Here is an 18,144-nt window from a genome sequence, read left to right as displayed (position 1 = left end):
ATATACAGCCTTCAATGATACGGAGTTAATCAAGATGAGAGGGCAAGTGGCCAGTCATGATGTCATTGTGTTGTTTGACTCAGCGTCAACTCACAATGTGATTAACTCCAAGCTCGTGAAGAGGCTGAAATTAAAGACAAGTCCATAGAACTATGCGTATACAGTCAGGATGGCAGATGGAAGTTCAACTGAAGTATGGGACCAAAGGGTTACCCAGTTAGAGCTTCGGATTCAGGACTATGCTGAGAAGCTTGATTTTGAAATAACCAAGCTTGCTCATGCGGATATAGCCCTGGGAATGGCATGGCATTCTAGGAAGAATCTAGCCATTGATTGGAAAAAGCACGTATATCAATTCAAGATGAATGATGTGCTTTATGTCTTGCGAGGTGAAAGAGATATACCTCAAGGACCGTTGGTTTCCGTGATGGAAATTAGAAAGGCTCAAGTAGAGTTGTTATACCTTTGCACAGCATCGGTAGAGCCGAGCCGGTGGATGATTCTTCGACTAGCACTGATGTTACGCAAAGTGGTGAGATGGCCAAGCTAGCTAATCTTATAACAGAGGAGTTCTCTGAATGTTTTAGGGATGAACTACCTTATGGGTTACCTCCAGAGCGGAAAGTTCAGCATAAGATTGAACTGATCCCGGGGGCAGAACCTGTAAATAGACCTCCCTATAGAATGAGTTTTACTGAAGAAGCGGAGGTGCGTAGGCAACTGGAAGAATACCTCAAGTTGGGGCAGATTCAACCAAGTTTCTCACCTTTTGCTTCACCAGTGATATTAAAGAGGAAAAAGGATGATACGTTTCGCCTCTGTATAGATTACAGAGCATTGAATAATATCACTGTTAAGCACAGGTATCCGATGGCTCGGATTGATGATTTGCTAGATGCATTACATGGAGCCGTGATTTTCAGCAAGATAGATCTTAAGTACGGCTATCATCAGATCCGGATTAGAGCCGAGGATGTGCATAAAACCGCTTTTAGAAGCAGGTTTGGTCATTATGAGTTTTTGGTAATGCCCTTCGGACTTACCAATGCTCCAGCGACCTTCGTCATGCTTATGAACGATTTACTACATCCGTATATCGGAAAGTTCGTAGTACATTTTATTGACGATATCTTGATATTCAGTAAAAGTGTTACTGAACATCGTGAACACTTAAGGATAGTGTTCAACACTTTGAGGAAAGCCAGTCTTTACGTGAATAAAAAGAAAACTATACTGTGTATGGTTAGACTTGAGTATTTAGGGTTCATAATTACTCCACAGGGGGTAGAAATGGATCCGAAGAAAGTGGCTGCGATACTAACTTGGCCAATCCCTCAGAGTCTGACCGCGTTAGTCTGACCGCGTTGTTGCGATCATTCTTGGGATTTGTCCAATTTTATAGAAGGCATATCAAAGGATATTCCGAAATAGTATCGCCATTGACTGATCTGACCTCCGATAAAGTACCTTTTATTTGGGGACAGAATCAACAGGAAAGTTTTAACACCATAAAACAAGCTGTGGTCTCAGGACCGGTGTTAAAAATAGTTGATCCCCAGAAACCGTTGTTCCTAGAAACCGATGCGAGTGGCATTGCGGTAGGAGCAGTTCTCCTTCAAGAGGGAAGGCCAGTAGCCTTTGAAAGCAAGAAGCTTTCTCTCTCTCAAAGGAATTGGCCAACTCATGAATTGGAGTTGTATGCTGTTATCCATGCTTTGAAAACATGGAGGCATTATCTGTATGGTTCAGAGTTTTATGTGGATGTGGATCATGATACTCTGAAACATTTCTGTAAACAGCCTGACTTGAGGGGCCGCCAAGCTAGGTGGGCAGAGCTCATGCAGGAGTTTAATCTAACGATTCGGTACCGAAGAGGAAAAGACAATAAGGTTGCTGATGCGTTGTCTCGCATTATGCATAACCTGAGTTTCACGGTATTAGAGAGTGCTCTAATGACCGAGATCAGAGAAACTCAGAAGGTGGACGAGTTTGTCCAGAGCTTATGGCCTAAGGCTCATGTGTTAAAACCCGGGGAAAATGAAAAGGATGACCTGGCATCCAGAAAAGGCCAAACTTATGCAAGATATACCATAAGGGATGGTATGCTAGTTAGGAATGGCAAGGTTGTAGTACCTGGTCAGAATGATCTCAGGCAGAGAGTCATTCGACAATGCCATGATAGCCCGTGTGCGGGACATCCAGGAGTCGAGAAAACATATGATCTCGTGAAGCGAGATTTCTTTTGGCCAAAGATGAAAAAGCATATTCACGAATATGTGACACGGTGTTTCTCGTGTCAGGTAAGTAAGGCCGAGCGGGTGAAGCCACCCGGACTTTTACAGCCCTTGGAAATACCACTAAGTGGGAGAGCATTTCCATGGATTTTATTGTAGGACTACCTGCAACACAAGGAGGGTATAATTCTATCCTTGTGGTGGTTGATCGTCTAACCAAGATGGCTCACTTCATTCCGACTAGAGAGTCTGTTAGTGCCCCGCAAGTGGCGGATTTGTTTATTAGACATATATTTCGTCTGCATGGATTGCCTAGATCCATAGTGTCAGACAGAGATGTCAGGTTTACCGGTCACTTTTGGACAGCGGTATTTGAGACACTAAGGATTGAGTTGGGAATAAGTAGTGGGGATCATCCTGAGACGGATGGTCAGACGGAGAGAGTCAACCAGACTTTAGAGGATATGCTGAGAGCATATGTGTCATTGAGGCAACATACATGGGACAAGTGGTTGCCATTGTTGGAGTTTGCCTACAATGATCGAAAACATTCATCTACTAGGTTCAGTCCGTTTGAACTGAACTATGGTTATAGACCAGCTAATCCAACTATAGTTGGAGTACCTCAGAAAGTGCCTAGTGCCGCGAACTTTGTAGTTCAGATGCGGGAGATGCTAGCACTTGCGAGAGCTAATATCCGTCAGGCTATGGATAGGGCCAAGGTGTATGCGGATGAAAATCGGTCTATAAGAGTATTTGAAGAAGGAGAAAAAGTTTTTCTCAGAATTCCTTCGCACTCGAAGTCGTTGACTTCAGGAGAGTGTGCTAAGTTATCACCTCGATATTGTGGGCCGTGGTTGATTCTAAAGAGAATAGGCAGTGTAGCCTATAAATTAGAATTGCCACAGGGGTTTAAGGTGCACCGGGTTTTTCATGTTTCACGTTTAAAGAAATTTTTACATACTGGTGACTCACTAATCGAAGGTGTGGTTTTGTTTCAGGAGATAGAGGATATTGCAAGGCGCAAACCAACAAGAATCCTGGACCGAGGAACAATGCAAATACGAAATCGAAAGATACCCACGGTGTTGGTTGCATGGCATGGTCAGCCTCTATCCGAAGCTACCTGGGAATCCGTATATCAGTTGCGGAGAGTGTTCCCAGACTTTATCATCGAGGACGCTGATGTCTGAAGAGGGAAGGAATGTTACGCTCTAGCCGAGGTAGCATGACCTCGGAAGAATCAGTCGACATTTCCCTTATAGGATCTATCTTTGTAATATATGTGTTTGCGCTTTATGTAAATGATCAGGAGGGATCAATGTCAAGGTCCTAGGTGAGGGCTGATAGCACCAGACTAGATAGATTTGAGACCAAGGGCCTAGTGCAAAGATTGTGCCTAGGGGCAAGGAATTAAATGCATCCCAAGAGAGGGGTGAAATGTTGCATTAGGAAGGCCCTATATGGATGACATGTGGCATCTAGATCTATCTAGGGATTTGGGGTCTGCTAAGGCTAGTAAGAGAAGGATGGATGGATTGGATTTTACGTGATTTCGATTACAGCTCTATCTCTCTTGCTTGGGAGTCTTGGCAGAATTGGCTGGGAGGAAAAGAAAGGTGCTACTCCCGTGATACGTAAGATAAGGCTAGAGAAGAGAAGGTAGCTGACACCCTAACCTCTCATACACGCCCCGTCCCATATCCTGCACCCTCTTCACTAGAGGAGGGATAAAGGATGCCGTAATGAAACTTCATAATGGCCGAGCGAAGGATCGTGAGGGGCTATGCATTGAGTTCATTGCATATGGGATAAACCTCATATCCACGATCTTAGTAAAGCTCTTTAATGAAACTGTTTGTTTGGGGTTTCCACGCACGTGGACCATTAACACTATCTCGCCCATCCACAAGGCAGGGGATCCCATGAGCCCGCAGAACTATAGGACCATTATGATTGGACATGTCATGTCCAAGGTTTATGCATCAGTACTTGATTCTGAGGTTAGCCGATTTGCAGAGTGTCGAGGACTTAGAGCAACAGGACAGGCTGGATTCCGACGTGATCATGGGACCATGGACCACATTCTCACGCTCAGATGTACCATTGAGGAGGTGATGGCACAGAAGCATAGGGTTTATTGCTGCTTTGTGGATTTTCACAAGGCATTTGACATGGTTCCGCGAGCCCGCCTCATACGGCACCTACAGGACTTGGGTTATGACCAGGAGATCATTTGGGCTGTCATGGCAGTTTACGAGAGAGTTTTAGGCAGAGTTTGGGCATCCAGGTGGAGAGACGAGATCATGAGCACTATCGAGGTCAAACAAGGGTGTCCTTTATCACCTACTTGTTTGGCCTCTATATTGACGAGCTTGAGACAGTGATGCAGACATAGGGGGGGTAGGTTTCTCTTGCGGGCACGCTGATCCGGATATTGCTCTATGCAGATGATGTGGCTCTCTTGTCTTCCTCAGCAGAGGGGCTCCAGAGACACCTAGATGCACTACAGTCCTTTTGTGAGTCTCATGATTTGAAGGTCAACTTGGGTAAAACCAAGGTCATGATCTTCAATACATCTCGAGCCATCATGCACCAGGAGCAATTCACATTTGATGGTTCACCTGTTGAGATAGTTTCATCATACACTTATCTTGGGGTTATCTTTTCTAGACCCATCTTCACTATGAGACCCACGATGTAGGCACGCTTGAGCAGAGGGTATGCTTCATTGGCCAGGCTAGAGAGACAGTGCTTCCGCTCGCACTTTCAGGATCCATGTACCAAGGGGTTGCTTTTTGACTCCTTGGTTCACCCAGCGGGGATGTACAGTAGCCCATGTTGGGGGCCAGACTTGTCAGATACAGAGTGGGCCCGTGTGGAGTGACTACATGTTCTCATGTTATCACGGATGATTCGTGGTAAGCCATCCGTTCCTCACCTAATCATTCAGGCCGAGTTTGGGTCACCCCCTTTATAGCTAGATGCTGCATTTCAGGTCATCACGTACCTATACCGAGTCAAGGAATACGGGGATTACACCTCTGGACGTAGCAGGCTAGCTCTATCCTCTTCTATGGCACTTGCAACAGGAGGGGACCAGAGGTGCTGGTATGCACGCACAGAGAGATGGTTTGAGCGAATGGGGCTCCACATGGATAGACTACCCCCCTTCCAGTACAACATGGATGCTCCATTTTCTCCCCTCCTATAACACGAGGTCAACTAGGTTATTCGTGAGGATCTATTACAGCTACACACATTTCGGACCTGGTTGGGACTTAGTGAACTCCCAGTGAAGCTTAGCTTCTACAGAGATCACTTCTTACATATCACAGTGGAGGGTTTCATTGACCCACCAAGATACACGCAGATTCATCTACCCCACTCGTTGAGGATCTCTCTTGGGCAGTTCCGAGTCTCTTCACACAAACTTCGTATTGAGAGCGGCAGAGCAGAGCGACTACCCAGGGAGAGGCGCATATGCACACCGTGTGACATGCAGGAGGTTGAGATAGAGGAGCATTTCATCTTCAGGTATCTCGTTTACTATGAGATCCGAGGGCGTTTCTACTGTCTCTTCAGAGATAGCTATGGGATTTTGGCCCGTTTCCTCTCCTACCCAGACTGGCGGTGTTGGGCAGGTTTCATTCATGAGGTACTTAGACACCGCGAGAGGATACTTCGAGCACGGAGACGAAGCCTCGACATGACCCTGACCCGGAGCCTATGATCCAACAGCTCAGACAGAGGGTTGACACACAGATCACACTTGAGGACATCCCCTCCTTGTTTAGAGTCAGAGCCCGACTGACGGGGGTCACAGTAGCCCTGGTTAGATGTAGAACTATGACCAGGAGACATGGCAGGACTGCACCTTTGAGTGGCCGACAACACTCTATTGCCGACTTCATGCCTCCACTGCCTCATCCATCCTGATGTCCTGCTGCTGCTGATGATGACGATGTTGATGATGATGCTGAGATTGATATATAGTTGACCATCGACATGGCTATGTTGTACTTAGGACTTAGTACTGTCATTCTGCATTTTACATTGGTATGGATGCTCGTTTAGTAGCTCCACTACCATAGCTCGTTGTATCAGGTTTTTCACAGTCTCATAGACCCATCGGTCTTCCAAAGACTTTAGTAAACTTTCTTTCTTTCTTTCTTTCTTTCTATCTATAGTTTAGTATCGTAATCAAACCCTTAAACTGTAACAATGCTAATTTATTTGTCTAGACTTTTGACCTAGAACTACTAGCTGATCCTTGACAACATTGACCTTAATCAAATGCTCACTTACTAGATCTCCTTCCTCATTTCCATTGTTAAAAACTAATTCTGGAGTGTAAGGATTTCCGGCCAATGTTGTTTGTCTTGTACAAGTCTGTATGGTTCAGGCCTTCTCTAAAGTATCTGCGAAGTGGATGTGTGGAATCACTCCCTTTGATGTGTGGCAATGATAAGAGAGAACGCCTCCGCACCCTTATCCTCTGATTCTTCCACCTAATCTAGGTCAGCTGGTGTCACTAGCTCATTCATCAAAACATCCACTTGATCTTGATGTTTCAATTCTTCGCATGTGGCCATCTTTCAAATCTTCTTAGCTACCATGTGACTCCTTATCTCATCTTCTAGATCAGGTAGTTTTCCCCATCCATTGTCCCCAAGGTTGTGTAATGGCATCCATGAAGCCATAGATCTTGAAAGAAACTAGAATGTAAACTAACAGGCAATACAATCTACTCACCTTTACTTGTCTTCAAGCACACCCTCCAAGTTGATCTTCTACCTTGGATCTCAATTACCTTTCTTTTTTTTTGCAAAAAAGAGACTTCTATTAAGTATTAAAGAAAACCGTTAGAGCAAGCTCCATACGGGAATATGGGATACACAGGGGTTTCCATTTTACGAGCAAAAACCCCCGAGCGACAAGCGGACAAAAGGTAGGTGGGGTCAAAATATATAGGCCCAAGTCATTTTTGGGGAGCAAAAAAATCCAAATTATTTCAAGGAATATGTAAGTAAATATGAAATACTAATAGGTATAGATATAAATATACCTTTATATAATATACATATATAATGTCCAAGTGGTGACTTATTTTATCACTTTCAAAAATCCTTTCTTTTCCTTTTACCATTGGTTGGATCATGAAATTTTGAGCAAATATCCTCTTTATAGTTCCTCAAGATGACCTAAGAAAATAATATAATACTTTTTTAATAGACCCTCTAAGTGTATTTTTTCAGAGGAATATGGTTTGAAGAGCTTGCCCCCCAACCCTATTCCGCCAGCGGAATACCCTTGGAGAGCCTACGCAGAAGGGGTCATAACTTTTGCTCCTTATCTCAGATTGAGGAGTTGTAAAAAGGAAAAATGTTCAAAATTTCATGATCTATGCAATGGTAGGCTTAAAATTATACTTTTGATAGTTATAAAAGATAAAAGTTAAAAATTTCAAGATGTATATGAGAGTTACAACTTCTCCCTAATTCATATTATGGTAGGAAGGAGTTCAGTAGAGACCACATTTCCTTAAAAGTACTTAGGTTTGGAGACTTGGGAATATTTTGAAAATTCGTTCCTTGCCTTCCCATATTTGATAATGTATTAGAGATTAATTTATGATCGATTATAATGGCCTCAAGTATGAGGTTTCCAATATCTTTTTCCTACTCATCCAAGGAATATGGTATACATTGTTATATGAGAGCTTCAAATATGGGATTGCTAAAGATTAGGGAAACTCTTTTAAATTGATTTAAAAACCATAATCCTCAAAAGGGAGTATGGTAGGGAGGTATTTATAGGAGTTTCTAAAGTGTTCACTATTTGTTCATATATAGATGATGTTCTCTAAAATGAGGGTTATAATGAAAAATAAGTAAGTATATGGTTCCATAAATGAGAAATTAAGAAAGAATTGTATATTCCTTTGACAAGCATGGTTGGTGTCAAAAATTAGCGCTCGGACTTTTCTGCTCATAGGTTTTTGCTCGGAAAGTGTGCACATCCCGGGATACACCATGCAATGCATGAAAAGCTCAAGAGCCAAAAAGAAAGGGTTGGGGCTGATAGTGCCATCTCAATCCGGTAGCAACCTCCGAGAAAAAGGGAGAACCCCTCTAAATTCGAAGAAATACAGTCCTCCTAGAAGAGGCTGCCTGTGAAGGGCCCTGCATGCTAGCCCATATGGCTATCAAAGTGTGAACCGTGTCACTCCAAATACCCGTGAACACCTGTGATGGGTGTATCTTGGTGTCATCCAAGGCCTCTATCCATCTGGCTCTCCAAATGTGCCAAGAGGAAATGCTAGCCAAAATCTCCCAAGAGGTGTCCACTGAAACATGTGAAGCTCTGAAAGGAATATGTGATACATCCTGAAGAGAGCAGGGCTCTATCACCTGTCGGCGGATCGAGAGTGCCCAAGAAGAAGGCTCACCCTCATAAAACACCTAGGGCCCAGTAAGGGATAACCATGCGACCAAGCCCCAAGTCATGAAGAAAGGGGAAGTGTGAAAAATGCTGAGTAGCCAAGCAACTCCTTTTCAGAAAATCTAATCATGTACCTCTAGCGCTTCTTGGGCTATGTTAGAGAATGCAATGGAAAATAAATTGCCATGAGAGAATTCTAGATTCTACTTAGGATTTACAAACAGGTCTACAAACGTATACCATGTCAGACCTAAAGTAGACACGACAAGATTTGGAAACCAATAATTGAAGAACGATGTTCAAAGATAGGACCCAACAATATATACAAAAGATGCACTCACAAACCACGGTACATGGACAGCAGGATACCTCCCACTAGGGCTAGAATTGAGGCCACAAATTGTTGTCCTAATTGCTGCTCATCTTTCTACTGTGTGCCTCTAAACTGAGGTACTCCTTGGCTTAGAGAGGACCCTCAAAACTCTCTATGTCAACACTAATGTGTTTTTGAAAAAGGCAAATTTTATAAAATTGGGCGCCCATTTGTTTTTGGGACAAAAGTCTATGTTGATCATCAAAAACTGCCAACTTTGAAAACCTGTCTGTTCTCATTGACAAATCCAAACTGGGTCATGTAGGATATCAAATCAAATCACCCATTTTAGGGTATCATTTCTCAAGAATTAGGATGGTAGGACAGCCCAATTAGGCACTCCTTTTTCAAGGGGGTCCTTTGGAAAAAAAAACATTGGTTAACACCCTTTATACCCTATGTCATCTTCTCAAAATCTACTCCAAGGCAAATTTTCCTTTGGTCTCTTGAGCTGGGAATACAGCTCTGTGAGTGGCACCAACATAAACAAACAAACCACCCTAGAGGCAAGATCCAAGTGGGCAGAGCTACAAAAAACAATGATGCTCTCGAACACTACAGTAAATTGCTGCATGGAGGAGATACCAATGCAAACTTGACAGCCTATTTTCTTGATTGAAGTATCAGGCTGAAGTTAGTCCAATATCACCTTCCCAATCTAGACATGGCTCACCAATGACTGATAATCCATTGGATTTATCGATTAATTTGGGGTCTTGCTACCAAACAAAAGACATCCAAGGTAGCCTTAGTTAGAGTCTGAGCAAATAAATTGCCGTATCATTAGCAAGCTCATTGTCTAGCAACTCCTCATCTTGCTTTAAGTCTCAGGCAAAATTGTCCATTTGTGATTTGAGGAAAGAATCATTGCCTCTACCATCAATAAAGAGGAGCAATGGGGCATCCTTACCAAACTGACCTAGAAATCTGAAATCTGTCCCCTTTCGCACCTCTAATGAGAATCTTACTATGGGCTTATTTGGAGAGTGACGGCACATCCCCCTAGTGTAGGAATTCGAGAAGTCCTTCAAGAAACTGCGATCTACTCATCATAGGTTTTCTCAAAATCATGGAGGATAGTAATGTATGCTTGCCACTCGGACGCCTCCCAAAAAGAGGAAATATGATCAAATATGCTTCTACCATGCACAAAGCCTGTGTGCGTGTCATGAATCAACTCTGGAAGGAAGGGCTGCAAATAAGGGCTGCTTTCCTTGGCCAATATTTGATAAATTGTGAAGTAAAGTGATCGGAGTCCACTATCTGATCAAGGTCAGATTCCCTCCCTTAGGATTTAGATGAATGAGACCCTCAAAAATTGAAAAAGGCATAATACTAGAGTCCCAAATGCCTTGGAGAGCTGATGTGGCATGATCACCAATATTTTCCCAAAGGGGGATAAAAAATGGAAGGGGTCAATCCATTTGAACCAAAGCCCTTGTGCAAGGCAAGCATGCCTGAAAGGTGCATCATGAAAGAAAGATTTATTAACACCTGTTGAAGGCCAAAAAAGTGTATGAGACCAAAGAAAACTGAATCCTATCATGGAGATACACCCCCTATGTGGGGAACTGAGGATGTCGAGAACACCTCCTAGAAATTACTAAAGATGCAATGAGAAAGAGCTAGAAATGGCTGAACAAGAATTGGATACGCCTCTGAAGGCTCCAGCTATGTCCTATGTTGTCTTATCCTGTATTAGCCATGAGTAGTCTAATATCCGCATGGTCCCTGGAACATATTACAGATCTATGTCTGCCGGCGGCCTTTGCTCCTCTCCATGGGATGTACTCATGGGCGACGCGAAGTAGCCTAGCATCAAGATGCCGCAAAAAGGTAGTGTACCTCATGGGGCAAGTGCTCACAGGGCCTGTGTCAAGTCTCTTGATGACCTGATGTACATGAAACTTTAGGTCCCAATCTTGGTGTCTCCGAGTCATATCTCCTTCCATAAAGAAGAAGTCTTTGATCTCTTGCTGATCTCCTACTGTCCTGACATATGTGAAATTCTAGTTCTTGATCTCGACATCTCCTAGTCACATCTTCTTCTATAAAGAAGAGGTTTGTGGTCTCCTTTTGACGAGACCCTTGATCCATGGTAGGACTCATGAGTCTAGATGTGAGAAAGTGTGTCACATCTCTGATCACTCCTCTGATATCCATAAGCAGTGATCCCTATAGAAGTTGAGCTTCATAAGAAGCTCGCTAGGGGCTAACCAGGTCCTGAATGGGTGTAGATGTATGAGATCCACCCCAATAACCTAGTCAGCCTTGTTGTAAGAGAGCAAGCAGTAGAGGTGTGGGTTCTAGAGGTAGGATGACCCTCTAAGAGTGTACATTCCTTGGTTCAGAGGCCCATTTGTCTGCATTGTAGACATTGCCTTTGTAAGCCCGATACCACTACACGCTCGTGGAAAGGCCCTCCAATCAAATCCTCTAGCATCACTTACTTGGGAAGAGTGTCAAGGTAATCTACTATCAAGCGCACCTTTGGTACTTCATTGTATGAGAGTACTATTCTAGAGTCTGAGTCTCTAGAATAGTCACCCACAGTGAAACCGTGGTACTATGGGATGAAAAAGATAAAATGTGGACCAAACTGTGACCATGGGATGAAAAAGACCAAGTGTGGCTCAGTACTTCTTGGGGAGGTTGGAGAACCAAAGCATGATCATGTATCGCAGTACATGATGCGTCGAGTCCAGTGAAACCGTGGTACATGGGATAGAAAAAGACAAAGTGTGGATTTGGCTCCACTAGTGCAAGTGTGGTAGGTAAGCTGGAGGAGGAAAACAGTCCTCCCAAGATGATGATCTCTTGAATGTGACCACCTTCCAAGGAAGATTCGCCTAGACCAAATCCCAAAACTTGCATCACGTGGGGATGAGGCCTACAATGTGCCCCCAACATTGCTATATTTTGCAAGTTTCGGATGACTTTCTGTCAATATTGTTTGTCTCAAAGAGAGCTTGGCGGAAGGGCTGGATGGAATATGCAGGTGGAGGAGGTGGGGAGCAACATGAAAAGGGGAGAATTGTGGGGAAAGGGAACCCTGTTTCTAGCTGGAATGCAGCCCAGACGGGCTGTAGATGAGGGAGGGAGTGGGGTAGAGGCAAGCAGCAGGGAGGCAAAGGAGGGGAAAACAAGGGCTGTAGCAGGCGGCACAGGCTGCAGCAGAGCTCTGAAGAGCCAGCCTCCTCAATATTCCTTGTATAACATTTTCATCCTTGATTAGCATACTGTAGGTCCCAGTGTGGAACACTGCTGTGCTCTACTCTGCAATGAGAACATGTGACTTTGGATAACCAAGTCCATTCTTTGGTGAGGTGTTTTTTGGCATGTAGGTTGATACATTTATCTAAGAGAGAGTGACCTGCATGTAAAGGCTCTTTTTGAACTTTTTGGGACATTTTTCCATCTTTTGTACAAAAATAAGGTCAGAGAGCTGAGGTGTGATTTTCTAGGATTAGAGAAATTCTAACCAATCTTTGTTCACGTCTATTTCTTAGCATCATGATAAAAATTCCTCTGAGATTATGATCTTTTATAAACATAAAAATGGGACTTTACTTTGGCCTCTACTGTATCACATGTGTTAGTTTACTGTGATAGGAAGTTTGATTCATTACACTAAAATTACATGGCGACTTGTTGATGATACACAGGTGAAGGAGAAAAGATTCAAGGATGCTTCCTTTAACAGCCTGCAACTTGCCTCAGAAATGCAGGACCTTGCTAGAGAAGATAGCAATGGAGATGAAACTGTTGGAAGTGGTGGACATGCTTTGTGCGCAACATTTTGGAGGCAGGCAGAGATGTACTATGCATATTCATTTATTGATCAGTCTATCAATGAACCTTTTAGAACATCCACTCCTGAGACCTTGTTCAACATCACATTATTCCTCCTTGGTCGAGTCGCCAAGAAAATTCCACCTGGAATATCTTTGGTTAATATTGTAGTTACTTTGGCAAAGAATGGAGAGCAGCTTGGTATGTTTCTTAAGAGTTTAAAGACTTAACATCAAATTAACAACCTGCCTACTAAATTTTTGTTGACATTTTGTGTGAACATTAATTTTTAGATGTGGCTGCATAAATCCATTTGAGATCTCTTGCAGGATATTTATGACTTAAATCTGAGGCCCAGTTGCAGTAGCATAAAATGGGGTCCTAGGAGCTTCGAAAGAGACCGTGAGGGGAGGGCCTATTCGAGGCCTGCTCTCAGCCCAGAACCGGGGCAAAGGCAAGTCCCAGGCTGGTGAAACAGAGCAAGGGGATGGCAGAAGAGGTGGAGGGGTGATAGAGGTTGAGGGAAAGCAAGGCCTATGTGGGGCCTTGCTGTAAGCAAAAAGGGCTGATAGCATTCCAGGCTGGCACTGAACAGAGGCACAGAGGTGGAAAAGGGGAAGTGCAGGATGGCACAAAATGGGCTGCAAATAGACCCATCAAGGGCTGGAACGGGGAAGAGGGGGCAATGCAGGCATTAGTAGGGAGAGGTAGAGGCAGAAAAGAGGAGGGTGGTGTTTGGGAGGGGGGGGGAGAAGCGGACTAGGAGGTCTGTAGGTGAGCAGTGAGAATTTCTCAATTACAAAAATATTTGAGAGGAGAGGCAATGCTTGTAGGCTCACTTTTAGCATGTCAACATGAAATCCCACCTCTTTGACTCTCAAGCTAGACCAGTAGCCTCGTGTACAGGAGCAGTCTAGATAGTAGACCTTAAGAGATGATGAGAGGTTTGGTGATCTGAGCTATCATGCATGATTCAAGGAAAGAGATATACTCCACACGATGGATTATGAAACCTTTAGCTTAGCATGATTTTTAAAAATATCTTGTTGAGTTGTTGTCCATGTCCTCCTCTACAATCTTCTTTAAGCATATACCGCTTGATTTTATGGCAAGAAATCCCACATGTCTTCCTATCCATGAACAAATTCTTTGTGAATACACTGGGGATGGCTCAATTTTTGTGGGCATAGAGCTAAATTGAATGGATATTTCTATGTTTAACTTTCATTAATGCATATTGAAGTGCTTGACTTGCATTAGATTACTTTGATGGCAATGAAGATTTAATACGCAAGATGCAAATATAGATTCTGTGTGAGTGAAAAATAACTACATAAAAGAAAGAATGCTCCATTTTAATCTGTCAGTTTTGTGATTACATTTTTAGCATACAGTATCTTCACCATGGTGTAAAATTGTGGTTTTTAGGGTGCTACAAGGCTGCTCGTTCTGCATACGGACGTTTGCAAGGGTTGCGAGTACCTGCAAGTTGGATGGACAAGTTGGAGGTGGCTGCTTTAAGTGTTCGGGCTCGGGCTGCTGTTTCTGATGAGTCGAGCCCTAGACTGGAGTGCCCATGCTGTTATTGCTGCATGTCTCCTCTATCAGTGCTTTCTTCCTCGTGGAAAGATGCTTGTAGCTTCTGCTTACAACCTGTCGTTAGATCTTTTATCTCTTTCGACCAATTACCGATCGTGAGCAGTACTTTAATGTCCATCTTATTAATCTTCGGTCTATCTATGTTTATTACCACTGAGAGTATGGTTTGCATCTGCAAAAATGATCTGATCAATTGTCTGACCTGGTCTTAATTGCATGTTCCTTTTCCAGGTAGAGTTCTTCTTAGAGGATGGCATTACGCCTGAAACTGTGACAAAGTTGCTGAAATCCGGACCATGCAGCATCAGTCCCACCTTTCTTGGAGGATTGGATAAACAGAATGTTGAATCAAACCAGGATAATTGGAGAAGTGTTTTGCAACATCATTTCCTTATTTCAAACTCAAAATTAAAATCTGGACCACTTCGTGCAAATGAAAATACCTTTTGCCATATTCAAGCAAGACAAATCATTGTACAGAATTCACCAGGCATAGAACAACCAAGATACTACTATGTCGTCGACCCTTCATTGGCAATACACCAGTGTCCCTGTTGCAACCACTTTTTTGAGCAAGAAGAGTGGCATGCTTCTGTGCTCCAAGAAGGGTCTTGTCCTTTCTGCAGGAGCCTAGATCCTGCATCACCAAGTTGGACTGTTTCTGACATCCAAAACATCCCAGGGCAGCCTACATGATTGTTTCAAGCATTAGTAATTAATATCTGGCCTTTTGCCAGGTGGCCTTCAATGCCTGCCGAGATAAGCATCCTCAAGTTCTTGATAGACTGCAGGTGCATTTTGTTCTAAACTGATTTGGGGATGAAATGGCAATTTAAAAAGCAAGGGCATTCACAGAAGGTATGATGCATCCTCGTATGAAAATGGGTTGAATTGCTAATAGAAGGATTACACAAAAACTCTGGACTGAAGTACTACCCAGTGGAGGCTATACTCAACATTGACATAAGAACAGATTCAGGTCTTCTTACTCAGTCTCCAATCATTAGCAGAGAAGTGCTATAAAAAAAGTCAAAGTTCCTCTGTGCTTGATTAATTGCTCGCTTGAGCTGAATGCAAATGCAAGAGATGATTTGCAAAGTGTGCTGACATTTTAGAAGCAGCAAAGATGGCCACAAAGATATCTTTCTCATCGTGGGTCATTTTGTATTTTGATTGTAAAAAGATATGTATTCAGAAATTTCTCCAAATTTATTGATGGTATACAGAAGATATATGCAGCTCTAGATCTCTGCCATCATGTCATATTTCATACCGCTTGTGAAGGTCACTGTTGGAATATCCTGGAAAGTATTCATTGAACTTTCTCAGGATGATTGCAAGCACAAATACAACTTTGTCATCAGAAATGTAGAAGCTTCCTGTATATAAGGCTGGAGATTTCCCTAGTTTGCAAACACTGGACCTTCTGTGTTGTAGTAGAATAGTGAGCAGCCAAGGCGCTGGACCTCCTTTGTAACAATTTCATATCTATCCCAAGATGAAAAGAAATTTTGCAGACCAAGTTTATGATGGAATTGAAAAAATATGTACTACCCACAGGCATGTTCGTAGTCAGAGACAACTTCATAAATAGTACAAAAATAGAAGTTTAGTAGACATTTTGCCTGTACAGAGCGGTAAGATGCGTGAAAAGAAGGACCCAATATGCTTAATAAACTTGAATGTCTGCAGACAGCACTGCTTCTATTTTTGGCACTAGACTTCAGATATAATAAATCAAGAGAACATTACACGGCCACCTGATGATAATCAAAAAATTAATCAGATGTTCTCTGGCTTATTATTTGAAAGTCATGTTGCAAGCATTCAAAGGTTGGGCACAACGATAATGAATCTCTGACCAGGACTCAGTCGTAGTGATATTCCTCACTCCTATATGGCTGAACCCAGACAGCAGCCCTTGTTCATGTTTTTTGCTTAATTGAAATTTTATGCAAGCAACTTACCCAAACTTATTACCAGAAAGCTAACCTTACACAGTCATATATTCCCAGTCATCAGCACATGCCAGTTTATCTTCTTTTTCCAAAATTCTGCCATCCTGTCGGAGGGATAGGGTATAGGTATCATTATGCACCAGGGCAATAGAGGGTACCACCATGGCAGATTATTATATAGCACAATATCCGGCCAGGATGTCTTCCCTCCGCCTGCCCTTTTTTTCCCTTTTGTTAGCACTGCCCTGCAGGCAGTGCTTTCCTTACACTTTTCTTAAAAAGTGTCCCTCCAGTTCTTTTAGGCCACATTTTACACTTTCTATTCTGAGTGACATCTCTCTCAGAATAGAAAGTCATGTATTTGCATAGGGTTAGGGAGTTTGGAGACTCAGCAGCAGGCAGAGCTCGGTTGCCATGGTTAGCACTTACATCTTCTATGGAGTTGGCACGATCTGGGGCCCGATACTGCTGGTACTTCAGACTCACTAGGTGGCTCACATCTCTTGGACTAGACATGGATAGACTGCCTCCCTTCCGATACAGCATAGATGCCCCTCATCTCGAGTTGACTCGCCACGAGCTTAGCCAGGTCACGAGAGCAGACTTGCTGCAGCTTCATACGTATCGCACTTGGATTTATCCCACGCAGCTTCCGACGAAGATGGCCACATATTGTGACCACTTCCTTCGGATCTCAGAGGATGGATTTGTCATTCCACCAGGCTATACAGGTATCCACATGTCCCACTCACTGAGGATTGCCCTTGGCCAACTTAGAGTCTCTTCGCATCAGCTCGAGATAGAGGCTGGTAGGATGCGACGCATGGAGGATGGACGGCGACCAGGCCGAGAGACCAGGATCTGCCCTTGTTGCACCATGGGAGAGGTGGAGTCAGAGGAGCACTTCATTTGCAGATGCCCGCTATATTATGAGCTCAGAGGTAGATTCCACTGTCTCTTCACGGATGGCTTTGGACCTCTCTCACGAGTGATGGACTACGAGGATCAGCATTGCCTAGCTCTTTATGTCAGGGAGGCCACTATGCTTCGACGAGACTACCTCAGAGACCATCAGCACAGACCGGAGCGTGATAGAGCCCAGCCTGATAGAGCTCAGGCACACGCTATACCAGAGGACAGAGACCAGGAGGAGCACGAGGAGGTCAGAGCTCACACAGGACACATGCCTCCACCTTGTGGATGTACATATGAGATGGTTTGTAGACGCCGCAGGATCTTGTTACATAGGGGACGTACTCGTCGCCTCATCTCCAGACGATCCAGGATGATGGCAGCTTTTCGGAGGAGACTTACTCATGGAGATCTCGCCCCACCAACCGCTCACCTCACCTTTGCTCAGATTTGTACTCTCATAGCAGGAGGCAGAGTCGATGGACAGGATTTCTAGTATTATTTTGGTTCTCAGACTCCGTGACACCTGGACTTGTATCTTTGCATTGGCATATTGTACTCATCCCCCCATTTTGCACCCAGGGGCGATTTCCTTGCATCTAGTTTACTTTGTATTTAGGCTCAGATTTGACATTATGTACTTTCACTTGCATTGTATTGCGTAGCACTTAGATGATATTCGACGATGCCTCTTCTTTGTGGCACGTTGATTTTGTGCTATCTTGTATGCAGAGTTCTTGATGTCCCATGGGCCCATTTTGGCCTTTAGTGGACAATAATACACTTTCTTTCTTTCTTTCTTTCTCTCTCTCTCTCCTCCCCCCTGATAGCG

The 18,144-nt window shown here is 43.6% G+C and overlaps 1 protein-coding gene across 1 annotated transcript in view; it reads left to right on the top strand.

The window, feature by feature from the left end:
* LOC147891951 (uncharacterized) overlaps positions 1–16,736 on the top strand; it is a 205,406-nt gene extending 188,670 nt beyond the window's left edge. Inside the window, exons 21-23 of the mRNA XM_087388380.1 lie at positions 12,717–13,044; positions 14,272–14,537; positions 14,674–16,736. Of these exons, the coding sequence (XP_087244506.1) occupies positions 12,717–13,044; positions 14,272–14,537; positions 14,674–15,138 (1,059 nt within the window). The 3' untranslated portion in view covers positions 15,139–16,736. The remainder of the gene's footprint in view (positions 1–12,716; positions 13,045–14,271; positions 14,538–14,673) is intronic.
* The last annotated feature ends 1,408 nt before the right edge of the window (positions 16,737–18,144 follow it).

This window comes from Dipteris shenzhenensis, chromosome 17 (assembly GCF_047967505.1).
Source record: "Dipteris shenzhenensis isolate YYH24624 ecotype China chromosome 17, Dip_SZ_1.0, whole genome shotgun sequence".
In the NCBI taxonomy this organism is placed as follows: Eukaryota; Viridiplantae; Streptophyta; class Polypodiopsida; order Gleicheniales; family Dipteridaceae; genus Dipteris; species Dipteris shenzhenensis.
This window is presented reverse-complemented; position numbering and strand designations above follow the sequence as displayed.